This window comes from Naegleria lovaniensis, assembly GCF_003324165.1.
Source record: "Naegleria lovaniensis strain ATCC 30569 chromosome Unknown tig005, whole genome shotgun sequence".
Classification (NCBI taxonomy): domain Eukaryota; phylum Heterolobosea; class Eutetramitea; order Acrasida; family Naegleriidae; genus Naegleria; species Naegleria lovaniensis.
This window is the reverse complement of record NW_025407827.1, coordinates 232692-247131: the sequence shown is the minus strand read 5'-3', so window position 1 is coordinate 247131 and position 14440 is coordinate 232692. Positions and strand designations below refer to the sequence as shown.

The window sequence follows — 14440 nt, the reverse complement described above, 5'->3', positions numbered from 1 at the left end:
AAATGAAAGTTTCCACAACTGTTTCAAGTTTGGCTGATCTTGAAAGTACAAATGCCAGCTGTCAAAGTCTGTGACACCTTCCTAAAAAGGAAATTTTAAAGATAGTGCTATCTTCTAAAAAACATGCAAAATTAATGAATTATATGTTTATGAATTGAATGATATAACAATATAAGCTTCAATTTCTTGGTTTTTCTTTTTTACCTTTGTAAAGAGCCAAAAGTGATACTCCTGCCACCTTGACAACCTTGAAACGAACTCCCGGAATATCACCGACAGCGTGACCAGAACGACCAAATCCTGAAACCAAAACTTCATCGTTTTCTTCGAGGAAGAGCAAACAACCGTCCATAGGAACGAAAGCAGTAATCTTCTTTCCGTTCTTGACCAATTGGACTCTGACAGCCTTACGAATGGCAGAGTTAGGTTGCTTGGCTTCGACACCAACCTTTTCTAAAACAATACCCTTGGCGTGAGAAGCACCTTGGAATGGGTTGGACTTGACCAATGTTCCCAAAGCAATCTTCTTGTAGTCAATATCTGCCCATCTGGAATCTCTTCTGTTGGACTTGATCTTTCTTGCGGCTTTAATACCTCTTGGTTTACCAGAACCCATTTCTATCTCTGTTGTGGGGTGGTGGTGGTGAATATTGATTTACATAATATTCGAAAGATGATTATAATAATATTGTGGTGATACATTCGATATTTAATAGTAAGTGTATTGTGTGGGGTTAAATATATATTGTGGTGAATATGTATATATATACACATTAGATAGGTTGATATTAAACAGTTTTTGAAAGTTTGTACAATTTCAACACAACAGGTCAGTCGAATGAAGGAGAGAGCGTGATACGTACATATTTGTGGCGAATTTTTTTCAAACGAAATTTTTAAAAAATAAAAAATTTTAGGTTGACCAGTATTTTACAATGGCCTGGTTTTGGGTCGTCTCCTCAAACTTTGGTGCTGGAATTGCTTGAACCAAACACTCAAACTTTGTAGGACCCACATGCACAAATACTTTGTAAAATCAATCTTGGTTTTGATCAAAAGTCTTCATCGTCAAATGCAATCACTTTCTTGGTTGGTTGTTGTAGTTTACCGACCACTACTGTAGTAGATACAGGTTGGTGAAGAGGAGCTTCCTGGAATAAGGATTGCTCTTTGGTATCGTCATCTCCAAGAATGTCTTTGAGAGGATCGTCGTTGTCGTCATCAAAATTCACAGTTGGTTTTGTCTTTTTAGTTGGAGAAGAATATAGTTGAGCAAGTTTAAATCCCATACCCAAAGTCTTGTTTGTCAATTGAGGTATTCGTTCATGCGTCGATGTATTGTTCACCACGGAAACATGAGAATCTTGAGCTGTTGGAGGGTGTGAAGATCGAGCAGTACCAGCATTCATGGCAGAACGAGTGTGGTCAATGTTTGGAATTGTCATGTTCACAACAGATCGTTCTTTCTGATGTATTAAAATCTCGTCATCATCGTCAATAATACCCTTGAGAGGGTCATCGTCTTCAATGGGCATTGTAACTTTGTGAGTGGTTGCTGCCAAGGTTTTCTCGCGATTGGTTGTTAAAGTTGTCGTACCCACCATGGTTTGAGGTGGCAATACTGATTTACCAGAGGTAGAGCTTGGAGAAGGAGTTTTGTGTAGTGAGTTGGCCATGTCTCCAACACTACTCAAAGCTGCATTGAAAAGAGGAATTGCTTGATCGCTTGGTGATTTGCTTGTCGCGGATCGCTGCTCTTGAAAAAGAGGAGGTGAATAGGACATGGGTGTGGACTGATTGGAGTTTTCATCAAATAAGGGATCATTGAACGAGTCTTTTTGAAAATGGCCAGGTGTTTGGGATAGATCATTGATTGGATCCAGAGAAGGTGCCACCATTAATTGTTTTCTCTTCTTGTTAGGCATGTCATTTTCTATTGAAGATTGTGAGGAGATCATGGGTGGTGGATGGAATTTTCGTTTGGTGGATGTTGTCGTGCTTAATAATTCTGGAGAGAGATTTTCAGTACTCGACCTCGAGTGGTTGGAGTGGTTGGATCGTGACGGCGTGGTTAATAGAGGTTGTGAAAATTCAAATTCATTCGGCAGTAGATTGGAGTCATTCGATTTTGGTGTTTCTGGTGTTTCATAGTGAGGTGGTGGAGGTCGAAAACGGTTCGTGGAATTTAAATTCGGTGGTGTCGTGCTATTGCTTGTTGCTGGTTTTTGTGGTGGTCGTAGAAATGCTTGAGGAGGAGGTACGAATTTTTCTGTGCTTGTCAAATGTTGGGGTTTGTTGGCAAGAGTTGGATTGGTTGTAGAACGAGCAGTAGTAGCAGCAGTAGTAGCAGGATAGTGATGAACAGAAACAGGTTCTTCTCTACGGTCACCAGAGGGAGGTGTCGAATCCATACTATCAATATTTGGGCCAAAGGAGTCCATGTCTTCATTGGTCACTCGAATGGCTGATGATAATGGTGTAGCTTCCACTTTTAACTTTTTGTTTGCTTCTTCAGTATCATTGGTCCAAACTTTTGCTGTATTCTTTTCTGAAATTATCAAGTGAAATTTTGCAGGCCTAGGACAATAAAGTTGAATTTTCTTCAATAAAACCACCGTTCCAACTGTGAGAATACTCGGATTTCTTTCAATGGCTTTTCTTGATATTGTTCCCTCCATTTCCATGTCAGATCCAATTTCTCCAACTACAACATGAGCTGATTCATGTGAATCATAATGTAAAATTTGTCGAACAATTACAGGTAAAAGTGGAATTTTGTCTTTTGCAGTTCCTGTTCTATTTTCTTGAATTTGTTTGAGGGATGAAAGAAATTTACTTTGTCCCTTCTCCTCTACTAGATTTCGCATTTCTTTCCAATGCTGCAATTCGGTTGTTGTTGGTTGTTTTCGATTTTTCTTATTCATCATCAATTGTTGAGTAGCTGAATTCATTGTTGGATAAAGTGATGATTGAATTCCATCATTTCCGTTGTTAGTGTGACTAAAACGTCCATTTCCTCGGCCCATAAAAGAAATTGGGCCCGGAATGTCATCACGAGGATTATTATCATAATTACGAAAGTCAGCCAATAATTTTTCTTGTTCCGATTCTTCAGCGATCATTCCGAACATTGCTTCATGATCCACTAGACAATGATCGACATTGTATCGGACGTTCGAAGTAAAGCCGTTGTCTTCATCATCTTCACGGCGGGCCATTTTTTTCGATGAATGTTCCAGATTTTTCAAGAAGCCAAGAAAGTTTTTGATTTATTACTGCCATTCATTTGTTACAGAGCCCAGTTTTCTCTTTTTGTACAAAGATGTTTGGTCATTGGTCAGACCTGAAGCATAATCCGCAGAGAATGTTGGAAATGCAGAGCCAATAGCTTGATTCAAGTTGCTCTGGTGTTCATTGAGCTCTTGGTGCATCAAAAAGCAATCCCTACTCGTTGTTTGAGGAGTTCTATGATGAGAAATTGGTGTCACAGATGCTACTCCATTAAATGGGTTTGCTGACACGTCTGACATTGGTTGCATGTAATAAAAATGTGCAGGTGGCTCGCACGAGGTCTGTTTCATTGCAATATGTGTCACAGATCGTTGTTGTGGTTGTACATTATTAGGTTGTCTGCTTTTCTCATCCTCTTTGTGTTGATTTGATAAAGCATTCACATTGTTAAAAGACTGGAATAAGTGTAATATTAAGCGATCTTGATCTTTGTTTCCCTTAGTGATTTTCAAAATTGTTTCAACGACTGCTGTGAAGCTAAGAATAATTGCAGACTTTTTCACTCTCCGAAATCCAAGTTCTCTCTGCACAATATTGCTGATGGTTTTGTGGTCGGAATGCAATACCCCAATTATTTTGCTTGTTTTTTGACTCTTTCCTTTAAAAAATGAATGGATGATATCATCAGCTGAATAATATTGCTTTCCATCATATTGATATGATGGAAGAGAATAGAATGGAGGGAGTTGTTCTTTGATCTGAAGAGGTGGTATCATGGTGGGTGCAATTTTTTGTTCTCAAATTCAAATTTATCATCGAAATATTTAACGTTTAAATAGCTTGGTTCAATGAGGTCAAGCACATTTTCAGGTTCCGGTCATTATCCTCCACGAGCACCATTCCAAATGAATTCAACCTCATCGTGGAGAGGCTTTTCGTTCATTTTTTTCGCACTTCCATCCATTCCATCACTTGGGGATTGTCTTTCATCAAGCCTTGTTGGGTCAAATAATCATAATCATGTTGTGAACGTTCAAAAGCATGAGGGAGGAGAATAGGTTATTTTATTGACGTGTGCACTACAACAATTCAGTCTTATAGTTCTTTAGAAAAAAACACTGAGCCTGGTTCGACATTTTGCTCCTCTGTTTAAATCTCAATCCAACTCCTATTGACGTCAACTCCTCATTGCAACCATGAACACTGCTTCATCTCAGCAACTCTACCAAGATGTGACCATTCTCACAAAAGATAAATATTTACTGTCTGCACGAGTATATGAACCGTCTACTACTTCGGCTCAGCACGGAAACAAGAAGACAGCCATTGTAGGAAGTGCCATTGGAGTCAAGATGAATTTTTATCATGATTTTGCATGTTTTCTTCAACATAGTAAGTACAATGGAAATTTCGGAAAATAATATTTCAATTATTTGATTTACATTCGTTGACAATATTGCAACCCTGAAATAGATGGTTATAGAGTGGTATTATTTGATTATCGAGGATGTTATGAATCCAGGAATTTACTTTACAACAAGTACAATCAACATTTACCACCTACAGATTTAATTTCATGGGGGAAATTTGATATTCCATCGGTGATTGATTATGTGGAGCAATTGGATCTTGTTGTTGGACCATTTGAAAATTCCAACAAAAATTGTGACCATAGTAACACGAAAGAATCTGGTACAGTCATGAGTGACATTGTTTTTATTGCTCATTCAATTTCTGGAAGTATGTATCGTTACAATATCAAAATGTTATATTGCCTTAATATCACAAAATTATTCCTCCTTATGACCTCACGAAAATTTTCCTGTATTGACAGAAAGTATTTGTTTCACACCAAAGAAATACCTCGAGAAAATAAGTGCCATGGTTTGTGTAGCGTCACAAAGTGGTAACTTTACACATCAAACACATATCCTTTCGAAAATGCTCTTTTTCTTTGTGTGCTATTTATTTTGTCCTGTAATGACGCCCATGGTCAATACTTTACCTATTTGGACCATGCCAAGTGATTGTGCCAAACAGTGTGCTCAGTGTGGAAGATATTCAGAGGAGGTTTTTGGAGCCTTTCCTAAAGAAACCATTGATTTACAACAATATCTGAATTGTCCAGTACTCTTTTATGCATTGAGACATGACATTTTGGGAGATGCAGCAGCTGTAAAATTTATTTTCAATTATTTCACCAATAACAACATGAAAGATTACCAACCATTACATGAGCCAACCTCAAAAATAGGGCACAGAGACTACCGAACAGTGACTGAAGTGTTGGCTGATCGATCGAACTTGTATCATTTTCTACATCACTTTATTTATTTGAATCGATCGTTGGGGAAGCGATTGGGACATTTTGGATTTTTCAAAAAACACAAAGGAATGAACAGTGGTGTTTGGCATCATTTACTGACCTTTATCGATAATGCTGTGGAAAGGAAACGACGAGATAGAGACTCTTCCATTGGAACAGCATCTCCAGACTCGTCAACAACATTCAACCACACTTCTCTCCCTCCTCTAAGGCATTCAAAGCTGTAAGAAGAACAATAATACATTTTCATTCTCCTCAACCTAAAGGATTGTCCTTAACAATGCTGTTGTGCAAGCATCAAGAAAAAATTTGAAAAAAAATAAATGACTCTCCGAAGCAAATTGTTGCAGCGAGCCTCTGCTGCATCGTCTTCGTATAATAATAAGAGCATGGCAAATATCAAAAACAACACACGTACGGCCATGACTTCCACTCGAACAATGGAAGAATCATCATCATTAAACCCAAATTCTAATAGCAGTGCTTCCATGATGGACGATGACTCGCAACAACAACAATTGGAGCATCAACAACGAAATCAGTTTTCGGAGGCCTTGAGAGTGAATGCTCCTGCAATTTATTCTATATTTGAACAAGTTTTGAAGAGAAGAGACGTGAATAATGGTAATTGGAAGAGTATGAATATCATTATTGAAGCAATTACTGAAACAATATATACCCAACAACAGCCTCTTTCACCAACAGCCTATTATGGGGCTATCCTGAAAACACTTTCTTCGGATCATAACAATGATGCAAGAAAGGTATCCTCTCTTCTTCAGTTGCTTTCAATTTTGATGGAACAGTAAGTGTTAAAAATTGAGCATTAACAATAATTTCATTGCAACAATTTTCAACTATGGTTCACTACTTATTATCACAGTATCAAATCATCTGTTGTCCTATCAAGTTTCGATTTTATTGGACAAACTCTTCTTTCAATTCATCAACACATGGACAAGTTTGAATATGTGACGATACAACTTGTGGTTGTTATTCTCCAAGTAATTTCAAAGCTCGGAACCATTCCAGAAAGTCAATCTTCAGCATTTGCCAAGAAACAAGATTTAGAGAAGTTGGCTTTTAGCTTTCTTTTCGACAGTAGAAATGCTGTGAGAGAAAAATGTCTTCACACACTCCAACAACTCCTTGAGAAAAAACAATTATTTATTTCACAAGACGAAATGGTTTCAGTTTACCTCATTGAGCAGTATCACTCTTCAAGCAAATCAAGAAATGCAGACATTTCTACTTCTGTCATTAAGGCAATTGGTTTGTTAAGTGAAAATTTAAATGAGAGAAATGTTATTATCGTACTCCAAAAGTTGCTAGATATTTTACTGAAAGGTAACTCTAGCAATCTTCCTGCAAGCATTTGTGCTGAAATTTACAGAACTATGAAGAACATTTTTGATTCTAACAAAAATTTACAAGCAAAGAGTGTTACTCAAATTATTGACATTCTGCTCGACAAACTTTGCCCAATTTTGAAGAGTGACGATTCAAAGAAGGTTGTTGCGTATATTGTAATGATGTCACACGCCCACAAATGCTTGTACAAATTAGATAAGCAACTGCTCGCTAACAGAATCCCCAAGTTTTTCCAATTAATATTTGATTCACTGTTGATTGGAAAGTCTGAGTTGGATGAAACAGTTAATGCTGCCTTCTCCAATCTTCAAAACCTAATTTTCACTTGTTTTGACCTTGAGCTGTTCAAAGATGAAAATCAAAAGCCCTCTGATATGGAAGATACAGAAGGAGAATCTCAATCTTCAATGGTTATTATTGCCAACACATTGCAAAATGGCTTAGAAAATGTTACAAGCAATAGGTATGACCTTATTGCTCAACTTTCATTAGACGCCATTCTCAAAGTTGGTCTACTAAGGTCGAAAGGTCTTAAACTCAACTCGATCAAAAATTGCATTTCTGATTTCCTATTGTTCTCAAGTGATGTATTACAAGAACTCCTCAGAAAAGAGAAGGAAAGCAAGCTTGATGCAACACCACTCGAAAAGTCTGAGCTCAGAAATGCACGAGCCGTTTTTTATCTTGAGAAGATTGTTGGCTATTGTGTTCGTGCTCTTGGTCCAGCAGAGTCATTCAAAGAAGGAGCTATTGAATTTGACGGATGGGTATTGAGCATTTTGATTAATCACAAAGTAGATTACTCGCACATTCCCAACTTGAAATCATCCAACCAAGGTAATGAACAATCCAACGAGCAACTTTCTCAAGACCTTTCAAAATTGACTGGAATCTGTGTGAACGGTCAACTGGGCTACTGGATTAATGTTTTATTGCCAATGGCAAAAACCTTTTATGACAAAAGCAAAAACTCGGAGATGGATCGACATGGAAGCAATGCATTCTTAACACTCTATGAAAAGATATGGGCTCTTCTACCTCAATTCTGTAGTTATCCTGTTGATTTAGATTCTCAATTTGCAATCATTGCTCCTTTATTGGGTGAAAAGCTTGGCTCTGATGCTACCAAAGGCATTGAATATGATATCAAGATTGCATGTTGCAACAGTTTATCTTTGGCCATTTCGACATACTCTAGCGTCTTGGATAATGATGCCAAGTTGCCTCTCAACATTTTTGGTTTGGACAAGGAAACTTGTAAGAGAGGGTTGAAGGCTGTGGCTGGATTCAATAAGCAATTTATTCCTCTCTTGTTCAATCTCTTTGTAGATCAGAACTCGCATAGCACTACCACTGATCTCCAATACTCCGTTGGAAAGGCAATCAATGCATTCTTTTCGATATGCGACAATGAAACCATTACTGAATATTTCAAATTGGTATTGAAGAAGATTTTGACCATCAACTCGGAATCTGATGAAGAAAAATTCTTTGGATTCTTCGACCTCTCTATTACCATGCTTTCATGTGCACCAAACTCATGCTTGGAACTCTATTACAAATTCCTCCTTCCTTACCTTAAAATTACTACTAGCACAACACCAAAACTTCAAAAGAAAGCCTACAAAGGTCTCAATATTCTTCTTTCCTCATGGAAGAGACACTCTGGGGAAATGAAAGCTGAAACCATTGACGAAATTCTCTCCATCTTTGAATCGATCGCTGAAATTACAATTTCTAAAAAGTTTAGAGTGAAATGTTTCAACTTGCTCGTAACCAAGTACCACGATTTGCTCATTCAAAATCCAAGATCTAACTTTGTGATTGGAGAATGTATATTTAACATTGACAATACTGAAAATCAAAAAGTGAGAGACTTGTCTATACAAACACTGAAAGCATTTATTGATCCTCTAACTGATGCAACCAAATACTCTCCACAACAGCAACAAAACAATGTTATTGATTTTATCGTGAGAAGAGTTCTACCTGGATTGTGTGGAAAGAGCAACTCAATGATTGCTTCGACCATTGATGCACTTTCTGAACTGCTACCATCATATTCAAAATATTTACAACCAATTTTGAAGGACGTGTTTGATTCAGTTACCATAGTATTACAAGACGAAAATGTAAAAGTTGTCTCGTCTCTGATGCAATTCTTCAAGAGATGTGTTGCATTATTTGATAAGGAAACGTTGAAACCATACATTTCACAATATTTAGATACTTTCTTCAAACATTCTAATGAGAAATCTGGAGGAACAAGTCTGAGAGTTCAACTAAGATTCTTAGTGACGAAACTCTTTAAAAAGTTTTCTTATGAAGAATTGAAAGAAAGGCTCGATACAAAGGAGCGACAACACTTTTTGAAAAACACCTTCAAGAACATGCAAAAACTGAAAAAGAATAAGAAGAATGTCAAAGGTCAAGACATGGAAGATGACGACAATAGTGAACAAACAGAAGAACAAGACACACAAGAAGGAAGCGACAAGAAGCCAAAGGATGAGAGCGCATTTGCCGTCAAGAGAGGAAAACTCGTGATTGAGGATCTACCTGAAGGAGCTCAAACAGATAAAACATCTGGAGATAAGGACGATGAAGGCGCTTCTCAATCAAGACCTGAAAGAACCATTGATCTCATCAAGCAATCCATTAACAATAGAGGCAGTACAACTAGTTCAAAGAACAAGAAAGAACAGCTCAATCCTGATCAACTTTTCCTTGCCAAACTCGAAAAAAGAAAACAGAAGAAGGAGAGCAAGATTATTTTCGGTGGAGGTCGAGGTGGAAAGAATTCTTCATCTGGAATGGATCCATACGCATACATTCCACTTGATCCCAAACGATTGAATAAGAGAGAAAGAAACAAGGAAAGCAACTTCCAAAAGTTTGAAAGAATTACCAAGAAGAAGAAGTAATAAAGTGCATTCGACAATTTCAATAACATGTTTGTGAGGAGAAATGTTTTGTTGACTTGCGTTCGGTGCTTCAATTTAGAGACGAACACACTGAGGGCCGAAAATTTTCGTTGTTTCGGTCTCTACTTTACAATATTCGACAAGGAGAATTTTGATTGGCAGAAAATTTTTTTGTAACGGCCAAAAATGGCCCGAATTTTTTTGGGAGGCTCTGACTCGAACTTTGGCTCGTCTTCTCTTCTCTCCAAAAATGCCTTGGATTACCGTTAGGTGGAGAGGAAACTGCACCCCCTCATAAATGACCCCTATTCTTGTTCTCCACCTTCAAAACAATATTCTAACCGAAAAAAATACAACATCATCATCACTACTCATCATCATGGCCAGAACCAAACAAACCGCAAGAAAGTCCACAGGTGGTAAAGCTCCACGTAAACAATTGGCTTCAAAGGCTGCAAGAAAGTCTGCCAAACAACCATCCACAGGAGGTTTGAAGAAGCCACACAGATACAAGCCAGGTACCGTTGCTTTGAGAGAAATCAGAAAGTATCAAAAGAGTACCGAGTTGTTGATCCGTAAATTACCTTTCCAAAGATTGGTCAGAGAAATTGCTCAAGACTACAAGTCTGATTTGAGATTCCAATCTAACGCTGTGTTGGCTCTTCAAGAAGCCTCTGAGGCCTACCTCGTCTCACTCTTTGAAGATACTAACTTGTGTGCTATTCACGCCAAGAGAGTTACGATCATGCCTAAGGATATGCAATTGGCCAGAAGAATCAGAGGAGAGAGAACATAAACAGCTCACCAACAACTGATCACCAATTTCATCCATCCGATACGCATGTAAATACGACATACATAACCTTCATCACAACTACTCTCTTGTTCCATGAATAGTGGAACATTCCTCCAATGTACAACTCCTAAGTTAGCGAATCATAAAAACAATAAAATAATAGAATTTAAAAATTTTCATGATGACTTTTTGATTTGTCAATTTGATATTTTCCTCCACCAATTACTGGTTGTTTGTCAATCTCAAACAAAGAACATGATTAGCTTCGATTGAGATTGTGTTTGGTCGAATCAGGATGCGGATTTGTCCAGAAATTGCATGAAATGTATCAACAGGTTTATTAACCATCGGAATCCAAGTTGTGATACTCATCATCCGATTGTGACTTGCCAGCAAGTACTGGTGAGCTTTCGTGTTTGGTGTTGATATTGAACACACGCCTCGATCGAGATGGCTTGGGCACTAGAGCTTCATTCGTCTCTGAATCACTCCCTTGTTGTGACTTCTTTGGATTGCTGGAGCTTCTTTTTGGCCTTGCTGCTACCTGTAGCTCTCCATTCTCACTGAGCGTTGTTGATGATGAGTTAGTATTCTCATCTTGTTGGTTGATGCTCTCTCCTTGATTCAGTTTGAACACTCTCCTACTTTTTGTTGGCTTAGATGGCGGTGCACAGGCTTCTTGCTCGTCCTCAACGCTTGCTGGTTTCACGTTGCGAGCAATAGCTTTTGGAGAGTTGTTGTCTCCCAGCTCTTCCTCCAACGAGGGTTTCTTCTTTCGCCTCCTTTTGGGTTTCTTTTCAGGTTGTTCTGTTCCACCACTACCACCATCTATCGACGTGTCTACCACAGAAGATTTCTGTATCACTTCTCGCGAATGATGATCATCTTGTGCCAACGTTGGAGAGGATCTTCCTCCAAATAGTTCATTCTTTTGTTGTTGTACCTCAAAGCTATTGTTGTGTGAAATGTTATTTGGTGCAGATAAGTGGTTGTGTACATTAAGGTTAGGGCTGATGGGAAGAACAGAGGTATTGGAAATGTTGAGAGGTTGAAGATGTGACAAATTATTGACATTCAATACTTGTTGTTGCATTTCCATATTGTTGTGTTTCATCACAGCCAACTGTCCCAAAAGATAAGAAAGAATTCCTTGACCAACCATTTCTTGCTGAATATGTTGAAGTAAATTGTTGTCTAGAGTAAATGGTTGTTGTGGTATATTGGGAGATAAATTAAGGGGTGGAAGCTGGGGAGTTTGTTGTTGAGTCGTGACTGGTAAATTGGGGGAGTTTGCATATGTATTTACATTGGAATCTTGTTGTGGAGTTAGAGATTGAGGATGATGATGTGATGAGTGGGTGTTATCTGATGGTGCATCTATTACTATTTCAGAATTTGCTCTTCTTCTCCGTTTTTCACTATTTTTGTTAGTACCACTAGAGCTATTTCCAAATAGGTCTTCTTTGAGGTCAACATTATTATTAGATGCCACATTTGCGGCCTTTGCATCATTTACAATTTTCACTGGATCTTTGGCAGCGCTTGTTCCCTTTTCTTTTTGTTTCTGCTTCTCTTGTCTCTCCTTTTCTATTTCCTGCAACTCACGTTGCATTAGAGTTTTTGCTTTCTCTTCTTGTTTTTTTTCCCATTCCTCTTCTTCTTTCTTCTTTCTGGCTTCAGCTTCGAGCTTCTCTTGCTTTTGTCTTTCTAGCTCTGCCTGATATTCACGCTGTTTTTGCTGTTTTAACAAAACCGCGTCCTGGCCTGAAACAGGCTCGGACATTTTGTTGGCCAGGCCCCTTTTCACAGGAGAGGAAACAGCACTATTAAGCGAAATATTGCTCTCCAGTTGCTGGAAATGATCATTAGAGAACTTTGATGAGGGAGATCTTTCAGGATCATTGTTTTTTTGCGAAGGAAACAAGAGGCCTTCCTCCACATCCAATTCTTTTTTCTTATTCTTATTGCTGTGTTGGTTGGACTGCATTTGGAGTTCTGAAGTTGGTGTATCATGATATTCGTTTGAGCCACCATTTTTGCTTTTGGTACTTACCTAATTGCCTTCGATACTCTTCCTGCTTTTGTTGTTTCTTATTGACATCTTCTGTACCGTACAGATCTGCCTTAAACACAGCTTTACGCGTATATCTGTTAGGTGATGAGTTGGAGCTTGGTTGGTTACTACTGGTGTGTCCAATAACGAAAGCTCCTTCAGTAATGTTGCTTCCTCCACTATGAGAATATCTAGAGCTTGAGGGATCAGAGCTAAGCCTTTCTAAATGAGAATTGGAGTCAACATAATTGTGAGGGTTGTTGTGGTATATATTGGGAGAATGTCTAGGAGAATCAGAAACGAAATTATTACGATTAAAGGAAGGTTGAGGTGGGTCTGATCGAGAAGTTAATTGATCTCGTGCGTTAGGTGAAGTTGGATAATTGTCTGTGACCAATCTGCCAAGCCCTCGTCTTCTGGGGACAGGAGGGTCATTCGAACCCATCTTGTCAAAAATATTTCCACCTTTCAGAGCAAAGTTGTAGTCTCTTCCATTGTCATTTGATTTTGGTTGAGAAGAGGGTTTGTTGTTGTGGAGATTGAGAGGTTCTAGCTGATATTGTGGTGTAATTGCGTTGCTGGCAGGAGCGCTGTTAAAACCTCCTCCTCGTGCCACTCGACGGCTATCGAATTGAGCTCCATAAATATTATATTTTTGTGACTCATGTTCAGAATCTGACTCTGGATCTTGAGTTATTTCTTGTTTGGGTTTGCGAATTAAGGGCCTGTGATGTTCCTTTTGTTGTAAAATTTGATTCTTCTGCTCTTGAGAAGTATATTTATCTGCTTCATGCTCGTAGTCAGATTCTGGATCGTTTGTAATGTCTTGCTTTTTGTTTCTTAATTGTTTTTTTTGTTCATAAATTACATCTCTTTGACTAATCATCTTAGGAGTGCTCTTCGATCTATGATTGTGTTCAGTTGTATTTTGTTTTGAAATTCCACTACTCATGCTGTTTGTTTCCAAATCGTCAAAGAGTTCGCCTTCTCCGCTCTTTTTTCTAAGCCTCATTAGTTTTTTCTTTTCATACATTTCTTCTCTCTTGTTTTTGGGCTGCGAAGAAAGCTTGTTTTGTGAAAGAGGAAAATCATCATCTCCCTGTTGTTTTGAATTATTAAGAAGCTCCATTCTTCGAGGTCGATGTCTGTTAAAGCTGTAAGATTCCTGTCCTGAAAAAAGGTCTGCTTTATCAATCTTTCCTCCAAATCTATGTGCATTTTGTTGTGATGTTGTCTGCAAACCATTTTTGTTGTACTTACAAATCTTCTCTTAAATTATTCACTCCTCCAGAGGGTTCGGGATCTTTATACAAAGCAGATTCTTCCTCTTCTGTCCACATCTCTTCTGGTTTCGTTCTCTCTCTAACAAAATAATGTTTACGAGAGTGTGTTAGAGTTTCATCCCAAATAAAACAAGTTCGTTAATAATTATTGCTTATGAATTCGCCACATTGAAACCTACGAAGTTGCTAGCGAATAATTCCGATAATGTTGGAATATTTCTTCCTTATCTCTCCGTTTTTCCTCTTCCCTTTGTTTTGCTTTCTCCAATTTTTGTTTCTCCAATTCCATTAAATAGTCTTGATCATCAAGCACTGGTACGACTCCCCGCCCCCATTTTCTCCTGGGCTTTTGAGCCATCAACTTCTTTGAGAATGCGTTTCCTTCGTCATTCCCAAACAACATTTGTATGATGATGATGATGGGTGAGGATTCCAACTGCAATTGAATTTTTTTAG

At 38.2% G+C, this 14440-nt stretch overlaps 7 protein-coding genes across 7 annotated transcripts; 3 read left to right on the top strand and 4 right to left on the bottom strand.

Annotated features, from left to right (window-relative positions):
* Positions 1-178: 178 nt before the first annotated feature.
* C9374_012483 (uncharacterized protein) lies at positions 179-616 on the bottom strand (the record flags this gene model as incomplete). Its single annotated transcript, XM_044688254.1, has 1 exon — positions 179-616. One exon carries the CDS (start codon positions 614-616, stop codon positions 179-181), a length of 438 nt encoding a protein of 145 aa, XP_044554125.1.
* Positions 617-1052: 436 nt separating this feature from the next.
* On the bottom strand, positions 1053-3218 carry C9374_012482 (uncharacterized protein; the record flags this gene model as incomplete). Its single annotated transcript, XM_044688253.1, has 1 exon — positions 1053-3218. The coding sequence occupies one exon, from the start codon at positions 3216-3218 to the stop codon at positions 1053-1055; it is 2166 nt and encodes a 721-aa protein (XP_044554124.1).
* Positions 3219-3272: 54 nt separating this feature from the next.
* C9374_012481 (uncharacterized protein) lies at positions 3273-4007 on the bottom strand (the record flags this gene model as incomplete). The annotated part of the gene is made up of 1 exon (XM_044688252.1): positions 3273-4007. The coding sequence occupies one exon, from the start codon at positions 4005-4007 to the stop codon at positions 3273-3275; it is 735 nt and encodes a 244-aa protein (XP_044554123.1).
* Positions 4008-4427: 420 nt separating this feature from the next.
* C9374_012480 (uncharacterized protein) lies at positions 4428-5784 on the top strand (the record flags this gene model as incomplete). The annotated part of the gene is made up of 3 exons (XM_044688251.1): positions 4428-4623; positions 4705-4971; positions 5066-5784. The coding sequence occupies 3 exons, from the start codon at positions 4428-4430 to the stop codon at positions 5782-5784; spliced, it is 1182 nt and encodes a 393-aa protein (XP_044554122.1).
* Positions 5785-5880: 96 nt separating this feature from the next.
* On the top strand, positions 5881-9852 carry C9374_012479 (uncharacterized protein; the record flags this gene model as incomplete). Its single annotated transcript, XM_044688250.1, has 2 exons — positions 5881-6362; positions 6441-9852. The coding sequence occupies 2 exons, from the start codon at positions 5881-5883 to the stop codon at positions 9850-9852; spliced, it is 3894 nt and encodes a 1297-aa protein (XP_044554121.1).
* Positions 9853-10231: 379 nt separating this feature from the next.
* On the top strand, positions 10232-10648 carry C9374_012478 (uncharacterized protein; the record flags this gene model as incomplete). The annotated part of the gene is made up of 1 exon (XM_044688249.1): positions 10232-10648. One exon carries the CDS (start codon positions 10232-10234, stop codon positions 10646-10648), a length of 417 nt encoding a protein of 138 aa, XP_044554120.1.
* A 340-nt stretch (positions 10649-10988) lies between these two features.
* Positions 10989-14387, bottom strand: C9374_012477 (uncharacterized protein; the record flags this gene model as incomplete). Its single annotated transcript, XM_044688247.1, has 4 exons — positions 10989-12643; positions 12702-13909; positions 13962-14063; positions 14164-14387. The coding sequence occupies 4 exons, from the start codon at positions 14385-14387 to the stop codon at positions 10989-10991; spliced, it is 3189 nt and encodes a 1062-aa protein (XP_044554119.1).
* Between the last annotated feature and the right edge of the window lie 53 nt (positions 14388-14440).